The sequence below is a fragment of the Thamnophis sirtalis genome, unplaced genomic scaffold (genome assembly GCF_051295495.1).
Source record: "Thamnophis sirtalis isolate CommonGarterSnake01/CBP01778 unplaced genomic scaffold, rThaSir2_p1.2 scaffold_10, whole genome shotgun sequence".
NCBI classification, from domain to species: Eukaryota; Metazoa; Chordata; class Lepidosauria; order Squamata; family Natricidae; genus Thamnophis; species Thamnophis sirtalis.
This window is the reverse complement of record NW_028261390.1, coordinates 23,028,941-23,052,444: the sequence shown is the minus strand read 5'-3', so window position 1 is coordinate 23,052,444 and position 23,504 is coordinate 23,028,941. Positions and strand designations below refer to the sequence as shown.

General features: G+C 37.4%; 1 protein-coding gene across 3 annotated transcripts in view; it reads left to right on the top strand.

The window, feature by feature from the left end:
• Positions 1-22,754, top strand: part of ELOVL6 (ELOVL fatty acid elongase 6) — a 64,747-nt gene extending 41,993 nt beyond the window's left edge. Inside the window, exons 2-5 of one of the 3 annotated variants that reach the window (XR_015697871.1) lie at positions 4,206-4,337; positions 14,412-14,563; positions 18,962-20,032; positions 20,791-22,754. Coding sequence is in view for 1 of the 3 variants with exons in the window: in XM_014073903.2 (XP_013929378.1) it covers positions 4,206-4,337; positions 14,412-14,563; positions 18,962-19,386 (709 nt within the window). In the remaining 2 variants the exon portion in view is untranslated. Of the gene's footprint in view, positions 1-4,205; positions 4,338-14,411; positions 14,564-18,961 lie in introns of all 3 variants that reach the window. The other 2 variants (XR_015697872.1, XM_014073903.2) reach the window with 2 other exon arrangements.
• Positions 22,755-23,504: the final 750 nt, after the last annotated feature.

Here is a 23,504-nt window from a genome sequence, read left to right as displayed (position 1 = left end):
GATAAGAGTTCCAACACCCATTTATTCTAGTTTTCAAATTGGCAAATACTAAGGCATAATGTTCCATTCAACACCCGCTAAGAAGGCAACAAAAATAGGAGTTTTTTTCAAGCTGTGAGTGAAAATAGTATGTGAAAGTCAATGCAATATGTTTAACAGTATGGACTTGCTGTTTATTACTCTTGCTTTAGGCTGTTAGTTTCATTGTGACTTAAAAAGAAATCTATCATTAAAAATAAATTCTGGTTTAGAATTAAACATTTTCCACATGAGGGATTTTCCTTCATCTGCAATCATTGCAAAATGATGTTTATTTTCTCTCTTTGAAGGACAGAGAACCAAAGGGTTGAACTGGAATAGGAATCTTGAAAATTCTTAATATTGTTTAATATAGTTCTGCCCCCTTGTACTTGAACACTGTTACATTTAGGATTTGTTTGATTTTCATTGGTATTTTCCAGTCAGCAATGGGTTCAAGAATTATCCCTAACTTCTCAAATTAAGATAGGCTTTTTAACATGTTCATTGTACTGCTTTTTTGATCATTGAAATATGTAATCATTTAAGATAAATTCAGTAATAAGCTATTCATTCATGTCACAAATCACACTGTTCCTGTAAATAAAACTGAAAGGCATTCAGCTGCCGTACATCTACCCACCCAGGGGTTGGCTGCTATGGGTTCACCCAGATTTGGGAGAACCCTTAGCTAATGTTATGGCCGGTTCTGAGAATCTCCAAATCCCAACCCCTCCCAGGAGTCTCCACGTGGCCTGTTGGATGTGAGATAAGTGCAGGGCCTGTGCGGAGGCTCGATGAGGGGGGAAAACGGGCCTTCCGTAAGGCCAGAAATGGGCCTGTTTCCAGCCTCTGGAGGGCCTTCAGAGCCTGGGGGAAGCAGTTTTCACCCTCCCAGAGGCTTGGGGAAAGCCTCCAGAGCCTGGGGAAGGCAAAAATGCCCCCCTGCCATGGTGCAGGAGGCCGACGAGGCTATGTCTAACCTGAAGAAAGAATCCACTTTACTGACTCTTTACATAGATAAAGAGAATATGCAGACAATTTGGCATTTATGACCTTTAGAAATCTGAATTAAGGAGTTAATTAAAAATTTGTGAAATGACCTGATGTATAAATATAGTTGTTGACCTACTTAAGATAATTTGATTTAATGTCATGGATAATTTAGATAACATTTTTGCTTAACTGTAGTTTGCTTATAGGAATGAAAAAAATGGAATGGGAACCAAGATTCAAGCATTCTCTAAATGGAGTTAAGTCCCATGGTGCTCAGCTGTGCTTAAAATATATCTGTCTGTCTACATACATACACATACACACTGTGAGACAAATTATCTTTGTAATTCTGTAATTTTTAATATAAATTTACAATTGCGACAATTATTTAAAGAGCTACTTAGCTATTTCAAAGAATTTGGGTCCAAGCTGTACCATTATGAATATTTATGAAAGTTATAAGACTCCCTTGCAATCACTGGACTTGAGGCACCTTACAGAAGTTACATTATAAAAACAAGAGACATACTCAGAATAAAATGTACTAATTAGTTAGAACTATTTAATTAACTAATCAATAGTTAATTAACTGTTAATAGCAGTGATTAAAATGCTAACAAAAAGTAAGGAATTAAAATTATAGAATTGTAAAAATAAGCACAAAGGTGCCAAGATGAAATTGAATTTATCTGAGTTGGGAAACAATAATTTTTTATTTGAACTGCTTTGTGACGCAATGTGATCAGATTCAACCCAAAGTCAGTCAGTCAGTCATCCTCTGTCTGTTTGTCCTTCCTTCCTTCTCTCCATCTATCTATCTATCTATCTACCTATCTATCTATTTAATCTCCAAAGCACCTGAAGGCAGAACAAGAAGCGATGGATGGAAACTAATCAAGGAGAGAACCAACCTAGAAATAAGGAGAAATTTCATTTCATTTTCATTTTCCCTTTATTTGTATGCCGCCCTTTTCCCTGGGGGGACTCAGGGCGGCTCACAGTTCAAAAAAAGTGGGGGGGAAGGACAAACAATTTCCAACATACAGACAATACAACATATTAAAAAAACACAACAGCCACACAAATTCGAGTGGGGTTAGAGTCTTAACCCCAGGCCAGCCGGGACAGCCAGATCTTCAAGGCGGCGCGGAAGGACTGGAGGGTGGTGAGGGTCCGAATCTCCACGGGGAGTTCGTTCCAGAGGGTCGGAGCAGCCACCGAGAAGGCTCTCCTCCAGGTAGTTGCCAGTCTACACTGGCTAGATGATGGAATTCGGAGGAGGCCTAATCTATGCGATCGTATCGGTCTAGTGGAGGTAATTGTTGACAATTAGAACAATTAATTAGTGGAATGGCTTGCCACCAGAAGTTGTGGGTGTTTCATCATTGGAGGTCATCAAGAAGAAATTGCACAACCATTTGTTTAAAATGTCTTCTGCTTGAGCTGGGGGTTGGATTAGAACACCTCCAAGGTGTTTGTTTGTCTGTCCATCTGTTTTTCTGTCTATCTCCTTCATAAGCATGATAGAGGAGAATGCTATTCTACCAATGTAGACCTGAGAAAGATAAACACAGCTAGATTTGATTAGTATTTCAATGGGAGATCTTTAGCATTTCCCAGTCTATAGTTTATATGGAGGAGAGGGTAGGAAAAAAATAATGAGAAACTAATTCTGTATTATTGCCAAAAACCCTATAGAGATACGTCCCTGCAGTCAACAGCAGAAGCCAAGCTCAGTGTGAAGGAAACTATTTTTACTTGTCCTTCATAAGTGATGTATAAAATAACCATGGAGAAAGGAAGACATAAGGTTAAAATGCACCTTGGCAGTTCAGCAAGACACCACCTTCTGGATTCAGTGTTCTGTTGAAATCCTTCAACTATGAAACTGTTTACCTGTTCTGTAAGGTAACAGCTAGATAACTTTCTGTCTTCCAACTGCCCTAAATAAATTGGGAATATATCACTAGAAATTTCTGAATTGTTGCTGAAGCTGCGGTGCCTTAGGCTTATGTTTCAATTCTAATTTGAGGTCAGTGCAAGACACATTTTTATTATGCTAGTGAAACACTATTATGTGCATGCTGCTATGTTACAGGCTAATCCAGTATTTGAAGTTATCATTATAATATTTTTAGGAGTATCTGGAAGCACTGAAATGCCTAGAGTAGTATTCAAAATCCCAATTAATGCTTGTAGGCTATTTTCTGATATAGATATAGGTCAGGGGTCCCGAACTGTCAGGCCTCAGCTCACTACTGGTCCTTGAGCTGTTCGGAACTGGGTCATGAAAGTGGCAGGCAAGCACGTGCATTCCCACGCATATGCACACCATTTGTGCAAGTGGGCATGACAACTGCACGCACATACTTGCCCACCGCTTGCGTGGAACCATCCCTCCCCCTCCAGTCCGCAAAGCTGGAAAGATTGGAGAACTCTGATATAGGTGATATAGATATAAATAGATGTAAGCTGGTCTGTTACCTTCTATTAATACTCATCGAAAATCCCATATCACAACCTGGAATGAGATACTATATATGTATTAGAACAAATACGTTGGTCAAAAATAATTGTACAAGACTAGCACTGTGTAAGTAGTTATATACGTTATTTGTCTTTCACTTTGGTTTCTATGGCGGATGAAACGCAGGACGGTCACACTGTGTTCGATATACTTACATGTAAATAATAAGAATTTTTTTTAAAAAAGAGAAAAGAAAATCCCATATCATTAAAACAAACAAAAATACTTTCACTGAAAATGCTGGTCCAGTTCAGATGTAACATGCTGGCATGCTTTAATTTGGTTTTCTATATTTGCAAACTTGCAAACTCCTATGGCATGTTGAACCATTATTTAATCATGATTAGTTTACACAATGTGCTCAATCCAAACCAAAGAATTACATTATGTCTTTAAGCAGCCTTCTATCAGAATATTGGATTATTACTAGGAACACAACAAGATCACAAAGTAATTTTAACTGGGTTTCACTTTATAATTATATTTTGAGTTTATTACACAGTGATTAATTTGCATTCAATATTCTGTTTTGATTGACTGAAAGAAATATATCAGTATTTCATGAATGCTTTTCTTGTCACATACCTTCAAATATAGATTTTCACACTAATGGCTGATTAAATAGCATTTTATGATGGAGGTTTATTTCATTTTTCTTTTTTAGGAAAAAATCTTTCCTGTTTTCTGCTCTATATGCTGCCTTTATATTCGGTGGTCGGCATCTAATGAACAAAAGAGCAAAATTTGAACTAAGAAAACCATTAGTTTTGTGGTCTTTGAGTCTCGCAGTTTTCAGGTAAGCTATTTTTTGGAAGCTATTCATATTTAAATTATTAACTGGTTTAAATAAGGAAAATATTTTAAAAGTTAATTTTTTTAAAAACATCAGGATTCTTACATTTTACAACTGCCTTCGCCAAGCAGGAGACCTTGGAGATAGAGAAATTTCAACTCTGAGAATTCCCAGCCAATGTGTTTTATAATATATGTGTACCACAATTGCAAGGTCTGAGGCATCCCTTTCCCCGTTATCTGGCCATTTATTCCCCCAAGTATTAGGCTGGATTGAAATGGAAGCCTGAGGATGGCATGTTAGGGGCATCACAGGACAATGGATATGGCATGGGGCGGGGGGGATGTTTTATTTTTCTGCTTTGTGCCTTTATGCTCCACGGCAGGGGTGTCAAACTCACGTCGTCACCGGGCATCACATGATGTATTGGGGATTCCCCCCCCCTTCGCTAAACCAGGCATGGCCAGCGTGTGACGCATCCGGCCCACGGGCCGGGAGTTCAACAGCCCTGCTCTACAGTTATGCTCAAAATGGGTGCATCTAAAGTTAAGCTTTAAAATGGGTGGCTAGACAATTTTTTTAGATAAATAAAAATAAACTGTCCTCCTGAAAGATGTATGTCCTTTCAAGCTTCATTAAAGCATATGAGGATTTGCTCAGGATTAAGAAACATCTGAGGAAGTAAGTACAATATTATTTTCACCATCTTTAAATTGTGGATTTAATCTATTTACCACAGCTTTATTGCAATTCAACCTTGCAATCTTGTACTTGTCTACTCAAATTAACTCACATTGGAAGCAATAGTGCTTAATCCTACAGGAATGCAGGACAGAAGGACAGATTGTTAGTAGTCAAAAATAAGAAGAGTCTGGTAGCACTTTTCCAGCCTAACATATTTTATGAAAAGGCATAAGCTTTTATGTGCTCCAGTGTGCTATGTCATGTGCATGGAAATGTAAGATGTAGCCTAGGTTTCTGTTACATAGCTAAAGTTTTCTCACAGTTGAAATGTGTATGAGAGTTACTTTGGTGCATCAGTCTTAAGGAAAAAGGCAAGGCAAACCACTTCCAAAAATGTTGTTCAGGATTAATTCGGAGACAATCATCATCATCATCATCATCATCATCATCATCATCATCATAAATATTTTGATTTAGGATAATGATAGGTAGATAGATGACAGATTTCAATGGTGGATTCTCTATTGCAGGGGTGTCAAACTCAAGGCCAGAGGGGCGGGCCCACAAGATACTTAGATCTGGCCCATGGAGCCACCCTGGAAACAGCGAAGGACTGGCCTGCGGTGCTTCTGCCAGCAAAAATGAGCTCCGTTTTCAGCTGCCTCAGCCTCCTGCAACCCTCTGCCAATGAAAACAGAGCTCAGGAGCTGTTTTCACTGGCAGAGCGCTCGGGCCACCAGAGGCGCCCCTGACAGGAGTGGTGTCAAGCTGGCCACACCCACCCCGGCCTCCTGAAGTCAAACACAGTTCCCACCCGGCCCTCAATGACATCATATTTGACACCCCAGCTCTATTGTCTCCAACATCTGGATACCTCTGTTTTTTTAATAACCTTAAGAATATCCTGTAGAAATAGGCTTTCTTCCTTTTTAGACTGCTGTTCAAATCTTTATAAAAATCTCAAGACACTTTCAGGACTTAAGATTTACTACCATTACCATTATGATCACAATTTAACAGGCTCTTTTCTGAAAATAATCATTGGGGATTATTTAAATTTCATACCGTATTGATGCATGTGTTTTGAACTGTGTTAAAGTTTATTAAGTAACTCCTTTAATTACAAGGAGATTATTTGCCAAGTAGAGAATTGAAACTGAAAACATCTACGAGAAGCTGCCTCATTTTGCTACAGTCACATATGATGTTTTTAGTAATATAATTTTATTCCATTGGGTAGCTTTAATATATTTATTTAGGGTTCTGTAAATAATATATACATTTATTTTCATGGATTATATAATGTTTTGTGTCATCTGTTGAATCTGCAATAATATTAGCATGTCAGAGGATTACAGGAACTTTATTTCCACACTTAGAATATCCATGTCTCCCTGAGAAAAGCATGTGTTTATTTTTAAATCTACTCCTATCACATTTTATTAATTTACAGTATTGAATATTTTCTTAAGAAACTTGATCTTGTTTGGGGAGAATAAATTGAAACAATAGTAACTAGCAATTTGTCTAAAACTCCCTAAATAAATATATTTACCATATTTATAAATGCTGATTTATGTAACAAAATTTAACCAAACAAGTAAGCAGTGTTTTTCTTTAAAAAAATTAAACTAATGTTCATTCCATCTTTTATAATGAAAGAAGATAAATATTTATATCAATTTCTAAGAGTTGTTTACAAATGAGATTGGAAATGTTAAAGAAAAGATAAAACACTGCAATCTATTATAGATTATACTGCTTAGAGTCTTATGCCAGTTTGGCACTCTACATTTACTGGAATTGCCATCTTAAAAGCTCTTCATTCCTTCAGCCATACTGACTGGAATCTCTGGGAACTGTTCAGTCAATATATTTGAAGAGTCTACGCTCATTCCAGCCTTGGGTATCCAGATGGCCTTGAAGAATGGAAGGAGGACAATTGTAGTTGGGAGCCACTGGAAAAGCTAAATCAGTTCCTGACAAATTATTAACAGAAAGAGTTATCTAGCCCAGAGGTGGGTTGCTAATTTTTTTACTACCGGTTCGGGCATGTTCCTGCATGCACAGAAGTGTCCGGGAGGGTGGGCGGAGCCTCCCACTACTGGCTCGCCCGATCTGGACCGAACCGGCAGCAACCCACCTCTGATCTAGTCTCATTTACACTTCACTTGTTATTCAAAGAAGTGTGATGAATAAATAAGCAAGCAAACAAACGAACAAACTCACAGGATCCCAGCATAGCTACAAACATTTCTTATTATCCACAAGGCTACAAGTTCCATCTGATTTTATGTCTCTGCAATGTTTTTAAGTAGAAAATGAAGCATAAGACTGCCATGGTGTAAAGAAAAGTTTCAAGTCTTTCTTCTTAATAGTGCTTCTGGGTCACACCAAGCACTCTTAAAATAATAAAATGGGGGGAAAAAAGGCAGTGATTTTTTTAAAATGTACCCATCTGCTCAGAAAAAGAACTTGAGATAGTATAGATCTGTCTGAGAAATTAAAGGGTTTCTTGTTGGCAGGAAACAACTTAGGCAGTTTAACGTCTCACTATTATATGATTGGTCATGCATATAATAGTAGAGATTTGAGAGCATTCCATTAACATGCTCCACAGCCCAAATGTTTGGAGACGTTTGCCTTCCTTGAATACCCATATACCTCAATGAATCCTTTATCAGAGCTATCATTCAATGACTGGCATTGTGCTCCAATTATGTTACTGCTACTTAGTTTTCGTGATACCTTTTTCTCTGGTAGGATCACCGAAAACAAGTATGGGTGATCCTTGCTTACTCACCATTCATTCAGTGATGGTTCAGCTACGGTGCTGTTGAATAAGATTTATAACCAGTCCTTGAAGTTGCAGCTGCTGTAGTTTCCCTGTTATCATGTGATTCAGTGATCACATGATTCAGTCGCTTGGCAGCTGGCAAACATTTATGACAGTTGCAGCATTCTGCGGTCACATGATTACCATTTGCAGCCCTCACAACCAGCTTCCACCAAAATTGTCAGTGAGGGAGTCTTCAGGAAGCCACAAGTCATTGTCATGTGACATCATGCTTAACAAGCATAGGTGATTATCTAATGACCACAGCTGGAATTGCCATAGTAAATTGGGTGCAACCATGCAACAGAGCTGTTAGTCTAACTGACTTTCATCAGTGAGGACTACCTGTAGACCAGGGTTGTCAAACTCACATCGTCACAGCATCATCACTTGAGGTATCACAACTTTCTTCCCCTTCACTGAACCAGATGTGGCCAGCATGTGATGCATCCAGCCTGCGGGCTGCCAGTTTGAACCCCTGCTGTAGACCAAACTGGGATCCTGAAAAGTTAAAAAAATAATCACCAAGGTTGGCCATCAGTAGAAATATTTGGATTTTCTTGCTGCCCCTTAATTAAAAATGTTATTTACATTCTTTTATTTGTTTCTTTTCATATCTTCCTCCTGGAGTCTAAAGTGGCATGCAGTGGTATCTCGGCCCAGTTTTATTCCTACAAAGCAGATTAGTCCGAGAGTTAGTGAGTCTGCCAAAATACTAATGAAGCTGCACTTTAATGTAGTCGCTATTATGCTGACATAATCCCTGATGTTACACTGGTCTGATCCCTATTGAAGATATCCTTGCCCAATTCTCTGGGGGTGGCATCAGCTGATCCTAAGAATAAGCTCTTTATTTGGAACATTGCCTTGTAATTGTAATAGCTATTTCAATCTTTTGTTACAATTTGTTTTTTGGCTGAATAGATGAAGATGAATGACCTGATTGAGATGTTGTTTGCACTCACATGGTGTTCTCAACCAACTGTTGTTTTGGCAGCAAATGATTTAGAGATCCACACTAACTTTTCAGATTCTTTTGAGGTTGTTTTCACTAGGAACCTTTAGATTGAAAAGAAATGAGCTATTTCTTAGTCTTCCAAGTGACTATTAGAATAGGAATATAGTTGGTTATTATTAGTTGTTTATAACTTTCTTACTACAAATCTTTTTATCCTTTTGTTTATTCATTGTGACATTTATTACATTTCGTATCATTTTTAATCAAACTAAGACTTAGGTCAATGGAGGAAAATACTTTATAAATAAGTATATTTACTGTACAACTAAAATGCATTCATGCTGTTGCTACCTGTCTATGAAGCTCATAGACAGGTAGCAACAGCCTGAATGCATTTTACTCCATAGATCAGGAGTCTGCAACCTTAAATACTCAAAGAGCCATTTGGACTCATTTTCCACAGAAAACAAAATACCAGGAGTCCCAAAACCTGAGTGGGCATGGCCAACTCAATGGCATTCACTCCCACCCAGTCACATGATCCCCCCAGCCACGCCCATCCAGGTTTTGTAGCCCCCAGTGTTTTCTATGGGAAACAGATATCTCTGTGTGTGTGTGTCCCTCTCTCTTTCTATCTTTTTTTCCTCTCTCTTTTTCCCTCTCATATCTTTTTCTCTAGCTTTCTCCTCTCTTCCACCCTCTCTCTTTCTTTCTCTCTCCCTCCCTCTCTCATCTCTCCCTCCCTTTCCCTCCATCTCTCTTTCTCTCTTTCATCTTTCTCCATCTCACCTCTCTATTTCTCCCTCTCTATTTCTCCCTCTCTCTCACTCTGATCTCTTTCTCCCTCTCTCATCTCTATCTCCCTTTCTCTCTCATCTCTCTCATATCTTTCTCCCTTTCTTTCATCTCTCTTTTCCTCATCTCTCTCTTTCTCTCTCACATATCTTTCTTTCTTCCTCTCTGTCCCTCTCTTATTTATTTCCCTCTCTCATTCTCTCCCTCCATCATTTTCTCATTTCTTTCTCTTTTTCTCTCTTTTTCTCCCCTTGTCTCTCTCTCATGTCTTGCACGCACGTGTGTGCACAAGCAGGATACCCTCAAGCCAGGATCATGGAGGTGGCCGGGGTGGTGACTCCTCCTCCCACTGCCGCCACTGTGCAGTGAGGCAAGTAGCTGGCTGTGCTGCGCAGAGAGCCAGAGCTCTTCCTCTTTGCATCTGGCTGCGGTGGCTGCTCCTCCCCATTCCCCTCCTTCCTGAGTCGACACGAAGGTGACCACGGTGACCACGTCTGATGCTGAGCTGCCTGCAAAGGATGCGGAATCGCAAAAAGCAGCCAGTCGCAGGCAGTGTAGAGAAAGTGCTAAGGGCATTTTAGCCGTGCAGCTCTGTGGAGAGGCTTGCGCCTTCTCGGGGGGGAGAGCAGGTTGCATGATCAGGACAGCAGAGAGCCCCAGGAGAAGGGTCAAAGAGCCGCGTGAGGCTCTCGGGCCGCGGGTTGCTGACACCTGCCATAGATTATAGATGTCATTATTGAGAACATAGTTACTTAAATAGAAATTTATTAATTTGCTTTTTTTAAAATAGCATTTCCATCAAATCCAGGACATAGCTCAGCTTGAAAAACAAATAGGGTCCTTTTTAGCACTTTGTAAAATATGAAACCATTATTATATAAGCTTCAAGTTTACCCTAAATGTACCATGTAATTGGGGCATTTAGATTGTAGCAAATTCTTCACTTATTGTGGAGTCCTTGATATTCTCTGACCTTGTTAGTTCGCTTGCAAATATTTTGTTACCCAATTGGGTAACATCATCAGTACTAGTGGGAGTGGTATTTGCTCACTGTTTACATGTAGCTTGTTCTACAAGTATTGGTGGGTCGTTTTCTCCTTGGTAGTTCTTTGATTAGGGCATTATGTTCTGTCTGATTGTTTGTCTGGTGTTAATCCCTGCTTATCTGGATGTAGGTTGCTGGAGAGTACATGCTCCGGTCTTTTTGTTTCTTCCTTGGTTATATTAGCAGGTAAATTTAAAAAATGAGGTCCTTTCAGTTTTCATGTTTTAATATCTATAAAGCTTTATAAGTACTGCTAAAATACCCTATATTCATGTTGTCACATATCACGTGCAGCTGCTTCAGATTTTAAATAAGCTGTCCAGATTTTAAATTGTCCTCGTAAAAAACAGGAAACCAACAAGGTTGTGAAATTTTCAACTTATAAAACAATTCACATTTCACATCTTCTACATTCTAAGGTGAAGATTATCATGGCATGTATAACTGAGGCTGAGTCATATTTGAGAGTATGGTGCTAGGTAGTCTGGTGTTTGATAATAAAAAACGCTATCTCACCAGGGCTACTTATATTTCTATGTGCAAAGGTAGATCTGTTTTCTATAGGTACACAGCATCTGAGTAAACTAAATATTAACTGAATATCAGGAGAGCAAGTTGGATATAGGGACAGTGGACATGATGATGCTTTTATACCCACAATGCAGTGTTTTATAAAAAAATATTGTAGATACATTTTATTTTCTCTTTTAAGCTTTTGCTAATGGAATAGAAATTTTATTAATATACGTTTATATTATTTCTCAAACATTTTTGGTCCCACAAAAGGTATGATCATATGAAGATAAGTTTTTTACCGCATGGAAGAGATGTGATCCATTTAAACATTTATATTAAATTCAAATGAAAAAATAGAGCATATAACAGAATAGCAGAGTTCAAAAGCACCTTGGAGATATTCTAGTCCAGTGTTTCTCAACCTTGGCGATTTTAATTCCTGTGAGTTGAAGTTCACAGGACTTAAGTTGCCAAGGTTGAAAAATGCTGTTCTAGTCCAACCCCTGCTCAGGCAGAAACCCTATACTATAGTTGTTCAATTTCTTCTTAAAAACTTTCAGTGTTGGACCATTCACAACTTTTGGAGGCAAGTTGTTCCATTGATTAATTGTTCTAACTGTCAGGAAATTTCTCCTTAGTTCTAAGTTGCTTCTCTCCTTGATTAGTTTCCACCCATTGCTTCTTGTCCTGCCCTCAGGTACTTTGGAGAATATGTTGACCATCTCTTCTTTGTGGCAGCCCCTGAAATATCGGAACACTGCTATCATGTCACCCCTAGTCCTTCTTTTCATTAAACTAGACATACCAAAATCATAGCAACCGTTCTTTATGTTTTAGCCTCCAGACTCTTAATCAACTTGGGTTGTTCTTCTCTGTACTCTTTCTAGAGTCTCAATATCTTTTTTACATCGTGACAACCAAAATTGGATGCAGTTTTCCAAATGTGGCCTTATCAAAGCATTATAAAGTGGTATTAACACTTCACGTGATCTTGATTCTATCCCTCTGTTAATGCAGCCTAGAACTATATATATCTATGAGATATGTATGTTTCCCCATGTATAACATAATAATTAGAGTCCAGAAGCTGATTACCTTAGTTTCTTGCTAATTGACTCGTTAATCTGGATTTCCGATAACACTTGGTTCTGTGTCAGGGATATAATTAATCATAAACACAACCTCCAAGTGATACAATGCTGAAACTTAAGTAGACTCCTATAATTCAGTATAGTTTCCCTTTTATCCCCCATTCCTTCTCCCCCTCCTCTTTTTTCTCTTCTGCTTTTAACTATACACATACTATTATAATGTTTTATTTTGCTATTTCCTTATTTTCATTGGTTGGACTATAATCCCATCAAAACCAAGAAACGGTTCAGCAAGTATTAGATTTAATATAATTTAGCAGAGCTTTACATTCTTGTATTGTTTTATAAATTCTAATATTACTTATGTTCCTTTTATACTTACCTATCCTATCTATTTATAGCATTTAGATTATTCATTTTAAAATTAATTGTAGCTTTATACAATGGTGCGGCCATGAGCGAACCAGCAGTAGCGACTGCCGGAACTCACCCCTGCTGTGTAGGTTCATGAGCAATATAAATTTGAATGATTGACTTATTTAAAATATGCTTACGTATATGCAATGTAGTCTCCAAAGAATTCATGCAAAACCACATATGCGCTATGAAATTTTGAAATTTAATTAATGACTACCAAATTGTAAATTTTCTGCAAGTTACTCACCATGCCTTGCAATCTTGGATGAAACGAATTGTCTGGGTTTTCCAATGTTGCAGCTCAGGTTACCACTGGAATAGCCTTGGATGATGGATAGTTCTTATTAAAAAAGAGAGAAAGGGGAGTGTAAAGTTATTGATTCTTTTTTCTTATTGCAATAATAAAATTAAGAGACAGTTTCATTTATAATGCTGGATTCATTACAGAGATTGCATTGAAATTTTACAGAAATGGTATGTGTGCTGCATTTCCTTTGCTCTTTCACTATGTATGCAGTAAAATTGCTTGGAATATTGTTACTAGTCTGCCATTGATAAGAATTCTCTCTTTTGTTTACGGTTGTCTAATCAGGGTGCTGACTCTTATATAAATATAATAACAAGTTGGTGAGGCCTTTCTTGTGGGAAAAGAGTAGCCAGAGCTATGGCGGGAGAGTTAAAGGCCTCATCAGTTTAGAGTTGTTGCATTCTCATCCAACCCTTCCTGAATTGCTTTGACCCTTATCTGGTACCAGTTTAGTACTTGACTGGATTCTTAGACTTGAATAAATCTTCTATGCTGCAACCTTACAAATGTTCCTGATTCTTTGCACCTGACTTCACCAGACGTGGTATTCAGCAGGTTCTGACCAGTTCTGGAGAACCGGGAGCAGAAATTTTGAGTAGTTTGGAGAACCAGTTAATACCACCTCTGATTGGCCCCGCCCCTGTCTATTCTCTGCCTCCCAAGTCCCAGCTGATCGGGAGGAAATGGGGATTTTACAGTAACCTTCCCCTGCCACGCCCACAAAGCCATGCCACACCCACAAAGCCACGCCCACAGAACTGTTAGTAAAATATTTTGAATCCCACCACTGGACTTTACTACACAAAAACCTAATCCTGACTAGATTTAAAAACTATTGTTGATGATTTATGGGTATATATATTTAGGTCTAAGTTTCTAAATTTCCTCAACAACTTTGAATCCCCCTTCCCCACGTTTTGGCTGGGGATTTTCTTTAATTCATCATTGTCCTTGGAGACTCAGAGAGGGTGCCATATGTGGACTGCAAAAATCAGGACAGCCACTACAGGTTTTCAATATCACTTTGCTGCCAACTAGAAGTCATCTGTATTAGCCTGGATATACTGTATTTGGTATATACAGGGAAGGCTATAATTGTGAATCCAAAATATTCAGACAAATTGGTTGTCTCGTAGAACTAACATAGAACTAACATTTGTATAATACCACTGGAAAAAAAATAACAGTTCATAAGTAGATGTTTTCCTTTGTTCTTGCTTGCTTCCTCAATTAGTGATTCAGTTAGGGTTGCTTTTATATAGATAATGTTTAAGTGTTCTGTTTGTCCTTCATTCTTTCATATAGTGAAAAAAAATTTAAAGAAAAAAACATGACCAACTCTGCACATTAATAGTGTCTGTAAATTTTGCCTCCATTGCTTCTTGCAGTTAATGACTATTGTTTGTTTTTCTCTTTATGGTCACAAAGTATATTTGGTGCTCTTCGAACGGGTGCTTATATGGTGTATATATTGATGACCAAAGGACTGAAGCAATCTGTTTGTGATCAGAGTTTTTACAATGGACCAGTCAGCAAATTCTGGGCGTATGCATTTGTGCTAAGTAAAGCACCAGAATTAGGTAAGTGGCTTTTTTTTAAATAAAAACTTTATGGGACATAATGAAAGCAAAAAAGCAAAGTTGCAAAGGATTTACCTTGGTGTTTTAAGTGGTTTTAAAATATTGCTCTGCATCCCTTTGACTTTCATATTTGTAAGTTTGAAAATCACTTTCAAATTGTAAAATGAAGAGCATATCAAACAATTTGAGGAAATTGTTAATCCATTCAGTTTAGATTTGAATTATAAAATTTCTGAATTCTTTTCTTTATTCTACTCTCCAGCTCTCCCTCTGCACTAGAAAGTAGCACTTTCTCCATACAATAAATTCTGCACTAGCCCAGAGATTGATTAATGCAGCCACAATTCATAATGTCTTAGTGCTGTGAAAAGTTCCAGGTGGAAGGGTCAGTTCATTAATTGGTTAAAATTTTATAGATTAGAACCGTGATGGCGAACCTAAGGCACATGTGCCAGATATGGCACACAGAACCCTCTCTGTGGGCATGCGTGCCATCCAGAAGACCAGCTGTCTGGCGCTCATGTGCGCGATGGAACTGGAGGAGCAGCTGGCAACCATGTGCCGCTCTCTTCCAGGTTCCAGTGCTCCAACACAGGCGTGCAGACATGCACTCTCGTTTCGGCACTCAGTACCGAAAAGGTTAGCCATCACTAGGAGAAGAAGAATGAAAAAAAATCACACCTACTCAGTCCCTGGAAAGAAATCTTGATTTTGCTGCTTAGCTTACAGTTTATTTTGCTTGTTGCCACAAACCAAAATGCAATGAAATATTGAAAGTCATATCTAGGAGTTAAACAAACTTTTTGGTTTTTCTCTAAAAATGTTACCGTAGATCTTGAGCCAGTTTTCTGGATCTTTTGAATCTGTTGTGTATATATATATATACAGTTGCAAGAAAAAGTATGTGAACCCCTTGGGATTACGTGGAGTTTTGCATGAATTGGTCATAAAATGTGCTCTGAACTTCATCTAAGTCACAACAATAGAAAAACACAGTCTGCTGAAAATAATACTACACAAACATTAGATGTTGCTATGGTTTAATTGCACATAACATGTAAACATTCACAGTGCAGGGAGGAAAAAGTATGTGAGCCCCTATCCTAATGACTTCTCCAAGAGCTAATTGGAGCCAGGAGTGTGCCAACCTTGACTCCAATCACTGTGATGATATTGGAAGTGTTGCTGACAGCTGTTCTGCCCTTTAAAAACACACACCTATTTTGGGTTTACTGGTTTCAAGAAGTACTGTCTAATGTGAACCATGCCTCACAGAAAAGAGCTCTCAGAATACCTACGATCAAGAATTGTTGACTTGCATGAAGCTGGAAAGGGTTACAAAAGTATCTCCAAAAGCCTTAATGTTCATGCGTCCACTATAATACAGACTGTCTACAAATGGAGAAAGTTTAGCACTGTTGCTACTCTCTCTAGGTGTGGTCGTCCTGTAAAAATGGCTGCAAGAGCACAGCGCAGAATGGTTCATGAGGTAAAGAAGAATCCTAGAGTGTCAGCTAAAGACCTACAGAAATCTCTGGCACATGGTAACGTTTTTGTTGACACATCTACAATAAGGAAAACATTAAACAAGAATGGAATACATGGGAGGACACCACGGAGGAAGCCATTGCTGTCCAAAAAAAATATTACAGTACGTTTGAAGTTTGCAAAAGAGCACCTGGATGTTCCACAGCACTACTGGCAAAATATACTGTGGACAGATGAAACCAAAATTGAGTTGTTCAGGAAAAACACACAACACGATGTGTGGAGAAAAAAAGGGACATCCCCACTGTAAAACATGGCAGAGGGAGCATCATGGTTTGGGGCTGCTTTGCTGCCTCAGGGCCTGGACGGATTGTTGTCGTTGATGGGTAAATGAATTCCAGAGTTTATCAAGACATTTTGCAGGAAAACGTACGACCATCTGTCTGCCAACTGAAGCTCCGCAGGGGAGGGGTGATGCAACAGGACAATGACCCAAAGTATACAAGTAAGTCAACACAAAAATGGCTTCAGCAGCACAGAATACGCCCTCTGGAATGGCCCAGTCAGAGTCCTGACCTCAACCTGGTTGAAATGCTATGGCATGACCTTAAGAGAGCAATTCACACGAGACATCCCAAGAATATTGCTACACTGAAACAGTTTTGTGAAGAGGAGTGGTCCAAAATTACTCCAGATTGTTGTGCAGGTCTGATCTGCAACTACAGGAAACATTTGGTTGAGGTTATTGCTGCCAAAGGAGGGTCAACCAGTTATTAAGTCCAACGGTTCACATACTTTTTCTTCCCTGCACTGTGAATGTTTACATTTATATGCAATTAAACCATGGCAACATCTAATGTTTGTGTAGTATTATTTTTAGTAGACTGTGTTTTTCTATTGTTGTGACTTAGATGAAGTTCAGAGCACATTTTATGACCAATTCATGCAAAACTCCACGTAATCCCAAGGGGTTCACATACTTTTTCTTGCAACTGTGTGTATATATATATATATGTGTGTGTGTATACACACACACACACACACACACACACACACACACACACATATACATACATATACATATATATATATTAGATTTTTACAACCCCTAATATCTAATCTAATATATTAGATTTTTAAGCCCCAATTATGGGAGGAAGCTAACTGCTTCCATCATCTGTCAATCGGCTCGTCACAAGAGTCCATCACGACAGAAACCCAATATTTTTACTGTTGCCTTTGTTATATTTGTGTTTTTTTATTTGTGCTGATAAATAAATAAAGGGAGACTAGTATAGATCTATTTCAAGCTATTTAGCTCTCATCAGCTAGCCATACCCTTACTGGGATTTGAACCTGGGCTATATTGCATACTAGCATGATCTCTGCCTAGTATGCCTAGTATGCAATATAGCCCAGGTTCAAATCCCAGTAAGGGTATGGCTAGCTGATGAGAGCTAAATAGCTTGAAATAGATCTATACTAGTCTCCCTTTATTTATTTATCAGCACAAATAAAAAAACACACACACACACACACACACACACACACACACACACACACACACACACACACACATATATATATATATATATATATATATATATATATATATATATATTATATATATATATATATATATATATATATATGTTTGCTCGGCTTCGTGCTTCCAGGAGCAATGTGGGATCTCAGCTGTTGCTCCTGGAAGCACGAAGCCGAGCAAACAAGCCTGAAGATAACGAATGACACTTCATCGAAACGTCACCAAGAAACTCCCAATTTTACGCGGGAGAAAACCCGAATAACCAAAGACACACACACACACACACACACACACACATATATTTGCATCTTAAGAGCCTGAAAAATATGACCTTTTTAAAAAAATTATATTGAATTTAGATTGCAGAATTGAGCTTTGGGAGAAAAGAGAGGTAGTGTATGTACTGTTTATGATACAGTCAACTATGATTAAAAATTCCAGCAGGTACCCTCTGAAGCAGTATTGCACACTAAGAACTAAATCATTGCAATTCACTGAACTATATTTTTCACCACCTTTAAAATATCCTTCACACTAAAATCAGGTCTGTGTTACAACTTAAAATGTGAAAAACAGATTTGTGTAGATCTTAGCAATTTTTAATCTTTCTAGGGTAGAATATTTTTCCCCTTGCATTGTCTTCACAATTCAGCTGGAAATATGAGGTGTTTAATCCAAAGAGAGAGCTGAATCAACTGTGTCATAGATTTAAAGTTTCCTCACAATTCATATTAATACTGCCTTAACACATACACTAATGTCTTGTAACTAAAATTATTTTTCCCTTACTGTTTTGGGTATTTGTTTTCTATTAAAAAATTATTTTTGGTTCTAAATATCTGAAGAGAATAAAAAAGGTTAATCCGGGTTGAAGCACATTAACATGATCTCAGAAAGCATATTGTAATTTAGAACACAACTATTTTCTTCATTGCTATATGTTCTTTTGTTTATGCTAATTACAGGCATAATTATTATCTATTCTAGAAGTGTAAGATTATCATAAAGATGTATTTAATTGATATTTAATCATTTAGGGAGATTCTTAATTATTTCTTGTGTATCTTTCCTTATTAAGAAGTAAAAATTGAATCTAAAGTTAGGGCCTTGCAGAGATTTTTATTATGATGTCATTATACAAACAAATACAAATGGTCACAATTAAAGATGCTAAAATCAATTTTAATATGATATTGCATTCAAAATATTTTTATAGAAAATCCTTATTTCTTTGACGTACATTTTTAAACTGATGTAATGTTTCAGAGTAATTCAAAGGGTTCTTTTAGTGTCTTCTTTTTTCCTAAAACCATGTTGTACAATATACATATTTATTCTATTCCCTCTTTCTTTTTTCTCTGCAGGAGATACAATATTTATTATTCTTAGGAAACAGAAGCTCATCTTCCTCCATTGGTATCACCATATTACAGTACTACTTTATTCTTGGTACTCTTACAAGGACATGGTGGCCGGTGGTGGCTGGTTTATGACCATGAACTATGGAGTACATGCAGTCATGTACACATATTATGCCTTGCGGGCTGCGGGCTTCAGAGTGTCACGCAAATTTGCCATGTTTATCACCTTGTCACAGATTACACAGATGTTTGTGGGCTGCATAGTCAACTACCTGGTCTTCGCCTGGATGCAACAAGGCCAATGCCACTCACATGTTTACAACGTCGTTTGGTGTTCCCTCATGTACCTCAGCTACTTTGTGCTCTTCTGTCATTTCTTCTTTGACGCATACATTGGCAAAACAAGGAAAGCAAGGAAGGCTGAGTAATGCTAGGAATACCGCTAAGCCCCCACTCAGCTCGTCGACCAAACCAGAAACACAAAGCAAAACAAAATGGCACAACAAAAACCATTTATATGTGGTGCAAGTAAAACTCAGCAGCTGTGGACAGATAGGTTTGTTCAAACCGATAAATTTATGATCATGTTACGGTAAGGACTCAAGGAATGATCTTTATATCTTAGCAGGCTGCTGTAAGACATCTTCTTTCTTGCATCTCTTAAAAGAAGCAAACTTGCATTTAGAAAACAAAAGGAGAAAAAGATCAGAATTTTGCGAAATAAAATATTAAGAATATGGTTTCCCCGATCATATAGATAACCTTTATTTTAAATGAAATTTATTATATTCTTTCTAACTTTTGTTTTTAAAGATCTAAAACTTGAACGGAATTTAAGAAGAGGAAACAAATAGTCTGTATCCTGTGAAATATTACAAATCTGCCTTACACTGTCAGAGCATGGTTCTTTTGAGCTCCTTCTTCTCTATTCTGACTGGCAGCAGTTCCACTAATCTTGGGAAATGCCCTGCAAGTAAAGATCCTGGTTTATTTTATATACATACAATACACCCAAGAATCCCAAGGATTAAACTTTGGACATTTCTGCAGGCAAAGTATTTGCTCTCCAATTGAGTTAAGGGATCCTTCCAGTATTTGCCAGTATTTCTGTAAAAGTGGGGGGAAAGCTCCTTCTTGAAAAGGTTGCACTCTAGGAAGCCAAATTATTTTTAAAAAAAGGTTCATATCAAAGCTCTTATTAGGGCAGCCTTTTAGATTCCACTGAAGCACTACATGACGAAAAAAAATGGTAACCATGGGTGCACAAGAGAGCATGGGTGCCTGGGTTCATATATGTTCTGTATTATGTTGTCAGAGGCTCTGGTATGTCAAGTTAAAGATTTAGAATTAGAATAATCTAAAGATTGAAAGCTTTCTTCAAAAAATGTGTTAGAAGGCATTGGTTCAAGCGTATTTTGAGTCTAAAATGTGGCCAAGAATAATTGTAATATTGAGTCAATTAGTTACTGGAACTATTGATAATAGAAAGCAGGAGGAGGGGGGGGGGAAAGGGATAGGAAATGGCCCTTCCCAGTAAGCCAATTTGCAGAGATCTTTCCAGCTACTGTGCTGTGATGCTATTTGAGATACAGAGGATATTGTTCACTCTTCATTTAGTTGATATATTGTCATCTGAATCACTTTATCCACAGTTATTTCTATTACCCAGAATTGTTCAAAATAAGGGAATGCAAATGTTACAGTAAGGCTGGTTTTTGGAACGACGTTTCCTGCTTCCAATGTCTTCTCTTTCTTCCTGTTGATTCCAATGACGGCTCACAGCTCATAACCACAAGTCGTTGTTAAGAGAACTTGTAATTTCTTTATCATAGATCATAAACAGAGGTACAATTTTCATTGGTGTATGCAAATTGCTTCTCCTACCAAACAAGTCTAAGGCTCCAAAACTGAGGTGGAACCATCATAGGGAGAAGAAAATAGAAGCTATCCTAAAGATGATAGAGCCCGAAGATACATCATTAAGTGCAATTGGAATGAAAGGTACAATGACAAGCAAAAATTAGCTTTGGAGATATATTAGTGTTAGAGAGATCAGGAAACAAATACTGTGGTATGGTACATATTTTATATTTTTATGAACTTCAAAGAATAGATATCTGCAACTTTAAATAGTATTTTACAGACTGTAAATGACTTTAGCTAACACTGTGCTTCTGTATTTGCTTCACAAGCAATGCAAAGATGTTTAAAGTGCCCTCCTGTGGCCACTTAGAGATACTACTCTAGAAGGCAGACCATGGAATCATACTGCAAGCTTTGACGAGGGCAAATCCTGAATGGACTGGTTGTGCTGCAACAAATTAATGTATAGAAAAAACTTCATGCTCACTTTTTAAAAAAAAAATCCATAGGAAAGCTATACTGTAGCATCCTTGATTGCTTAAAAAAAGACATCTGGTTCTTCAGTCAGCTGCAGATAAAAAGATGCCACTCTGAACCTCAGAGAAATAGCTGAAAAGAGCCATATTTTCTACAAAGAAAAAGTAGATTGTATTATCTGTAAGATTTCAGTCCTTACAAAGCCAAATAAAATATATAACATTCCTAATACTTCAAAGAAAAAAGTATGTAAATTTAATGTTGCAAGTGTATTAGCATAATGTTTTCTCATTTCTGTTCGGTTCTTTTTAACAATTAGAAGAACTAGAGAAAGAATGAAAAGCTGCTATTTTACGTAGGGAATCAAACGTACATGTAACTACATATATAATCCTTACATGACTTGTCCAAAATAAAATTAATGGGGCCAGGCAGAATCACTTTTTTTTTCTAATGGAAAATGTTGTCCACTTTCTTACTTTAACTTCAGACTCAGAGATTATACTCAGACATAGTAATACGGTACATAGTAATTTGATTTAGCTTCAACTGTGCTGTCTATCATTCAGGACTCAATGTAATAACCCTGTTAGACATAAAGGGCTTTCAATGTTCCATGATGTCCAGAAAACTGCTACATTCTATATGATTCTATGTGAACTGTATTTGGGGGTGGGGGCTATGGGATTCAGAAGCTCTCTAGGGCTTAATCATAACTCTGAAAAATTGAAAAAAAAGTTTGTAGCTGTGTCATTTAAGTTATTGATGTTCTGACATTGTTATACACTACAAGAATAACAAAATATTATATTAAGTAGAACATAAAAATATAATAGTAAATTATAGGACTTATAGGGTACATGGGCATTAAATTAAAATGTAGACAATGTTATTTGGGGTTGCGAGGGTAAGAATTCTGTTCCACAGTAAACCTTCCTTTGCTTTCTGCTCCCACAACAAATATTTGAAGCAAAACTAAAGTGTGGAAAAGTTGTGGGAAGTAGTAGTTGGTAATTTGCAGCTGTGCCCTTACCATGTGTATCTTTCATGTCTCTCTTAATTGTTTGCATTATAAGCTGATGATCTACTCATTCATGGAAAATTTACTTTTTTAGAAGATGGTATTTCACAAGGGATGCTAAGAATTTTATTATTATTTTTTTGCTCCCTGTAACCAAAGGAATGGATTACATCAGTGAAGATCATTCATTTAAAAGGGTTTTCCCCCCTGTTTTATTCTAGTATTAATAAGAGTGATAAGCAACCATTTGCATTCTTTTTTCATATGACTTATGAGAATGCTTTGATAGGGCAGTTCTGAGATAGTTGTTTAAAGGCACAATGTCACAGAACTCAAAACAGCATTCCAGCCTTATTCCTCTTCCATTAAAGCAGTTGTGGTTTACTTTTGAAAGGGAAAGTTTGTTTATTATTATTAGAAAGAAAAATGAGAAAAATTGATATTGCACTGTTATAAAAATAATAATAATAACAGTTATAAGATGAACATTGTTATAAAATGAATCAGGAGAAGAATAGGCATCTTTTGTCCAGAATAGGTTGTCCAGACCCAAAATATTTATATCTCAACTCTCCCATTCAAATAACTGGCTCTGAAAATGTGTGAGGCGATAGCTAGCTGGTATCTCCTTCTCCCCCCCCTCCTTTATTTATAAATGAGCAAATGTACTGCAATACATAATGGCCTAACATTTATCACCTTTAATATTCTTATAAGAATAAATTCAGCTAAGTTACTATTTAGTAACTGGGTTAAATTATTGCAAAATCTGCAAAATATTTTTTCCTTATTGGAAAGCTAATTGGAAGCCTTGATTCCTGGAGTTCCATAAACAGATTATAATGTTTGCTGAGTCATTTGTAATTTTCTTAATTGTTGCTCATCCACAGAATCTCCTGCTTTAACCATTTAGGTCACCAAAATATAGTGAATAAGTTAAATATACTTGCATGATCTATTCTTTAGACCTAAAGAAGTTACAGATTCTGCAAATCACCTAAACGTGTGCCAGCTAGCTCATCTGGAATGCACCCAATCCAGTGCTGATGATCCCATTTTAGACCATAGATTACATTGAGGCAAGTTTTGGTAAACTTTCTTGTTGAGCAAGTGAATTCATTCATTGAGTCTCAGGCTAAGCACTCGCCTTTTATGGCCTAAATCTAGAAAGACTTGAGTCATGCT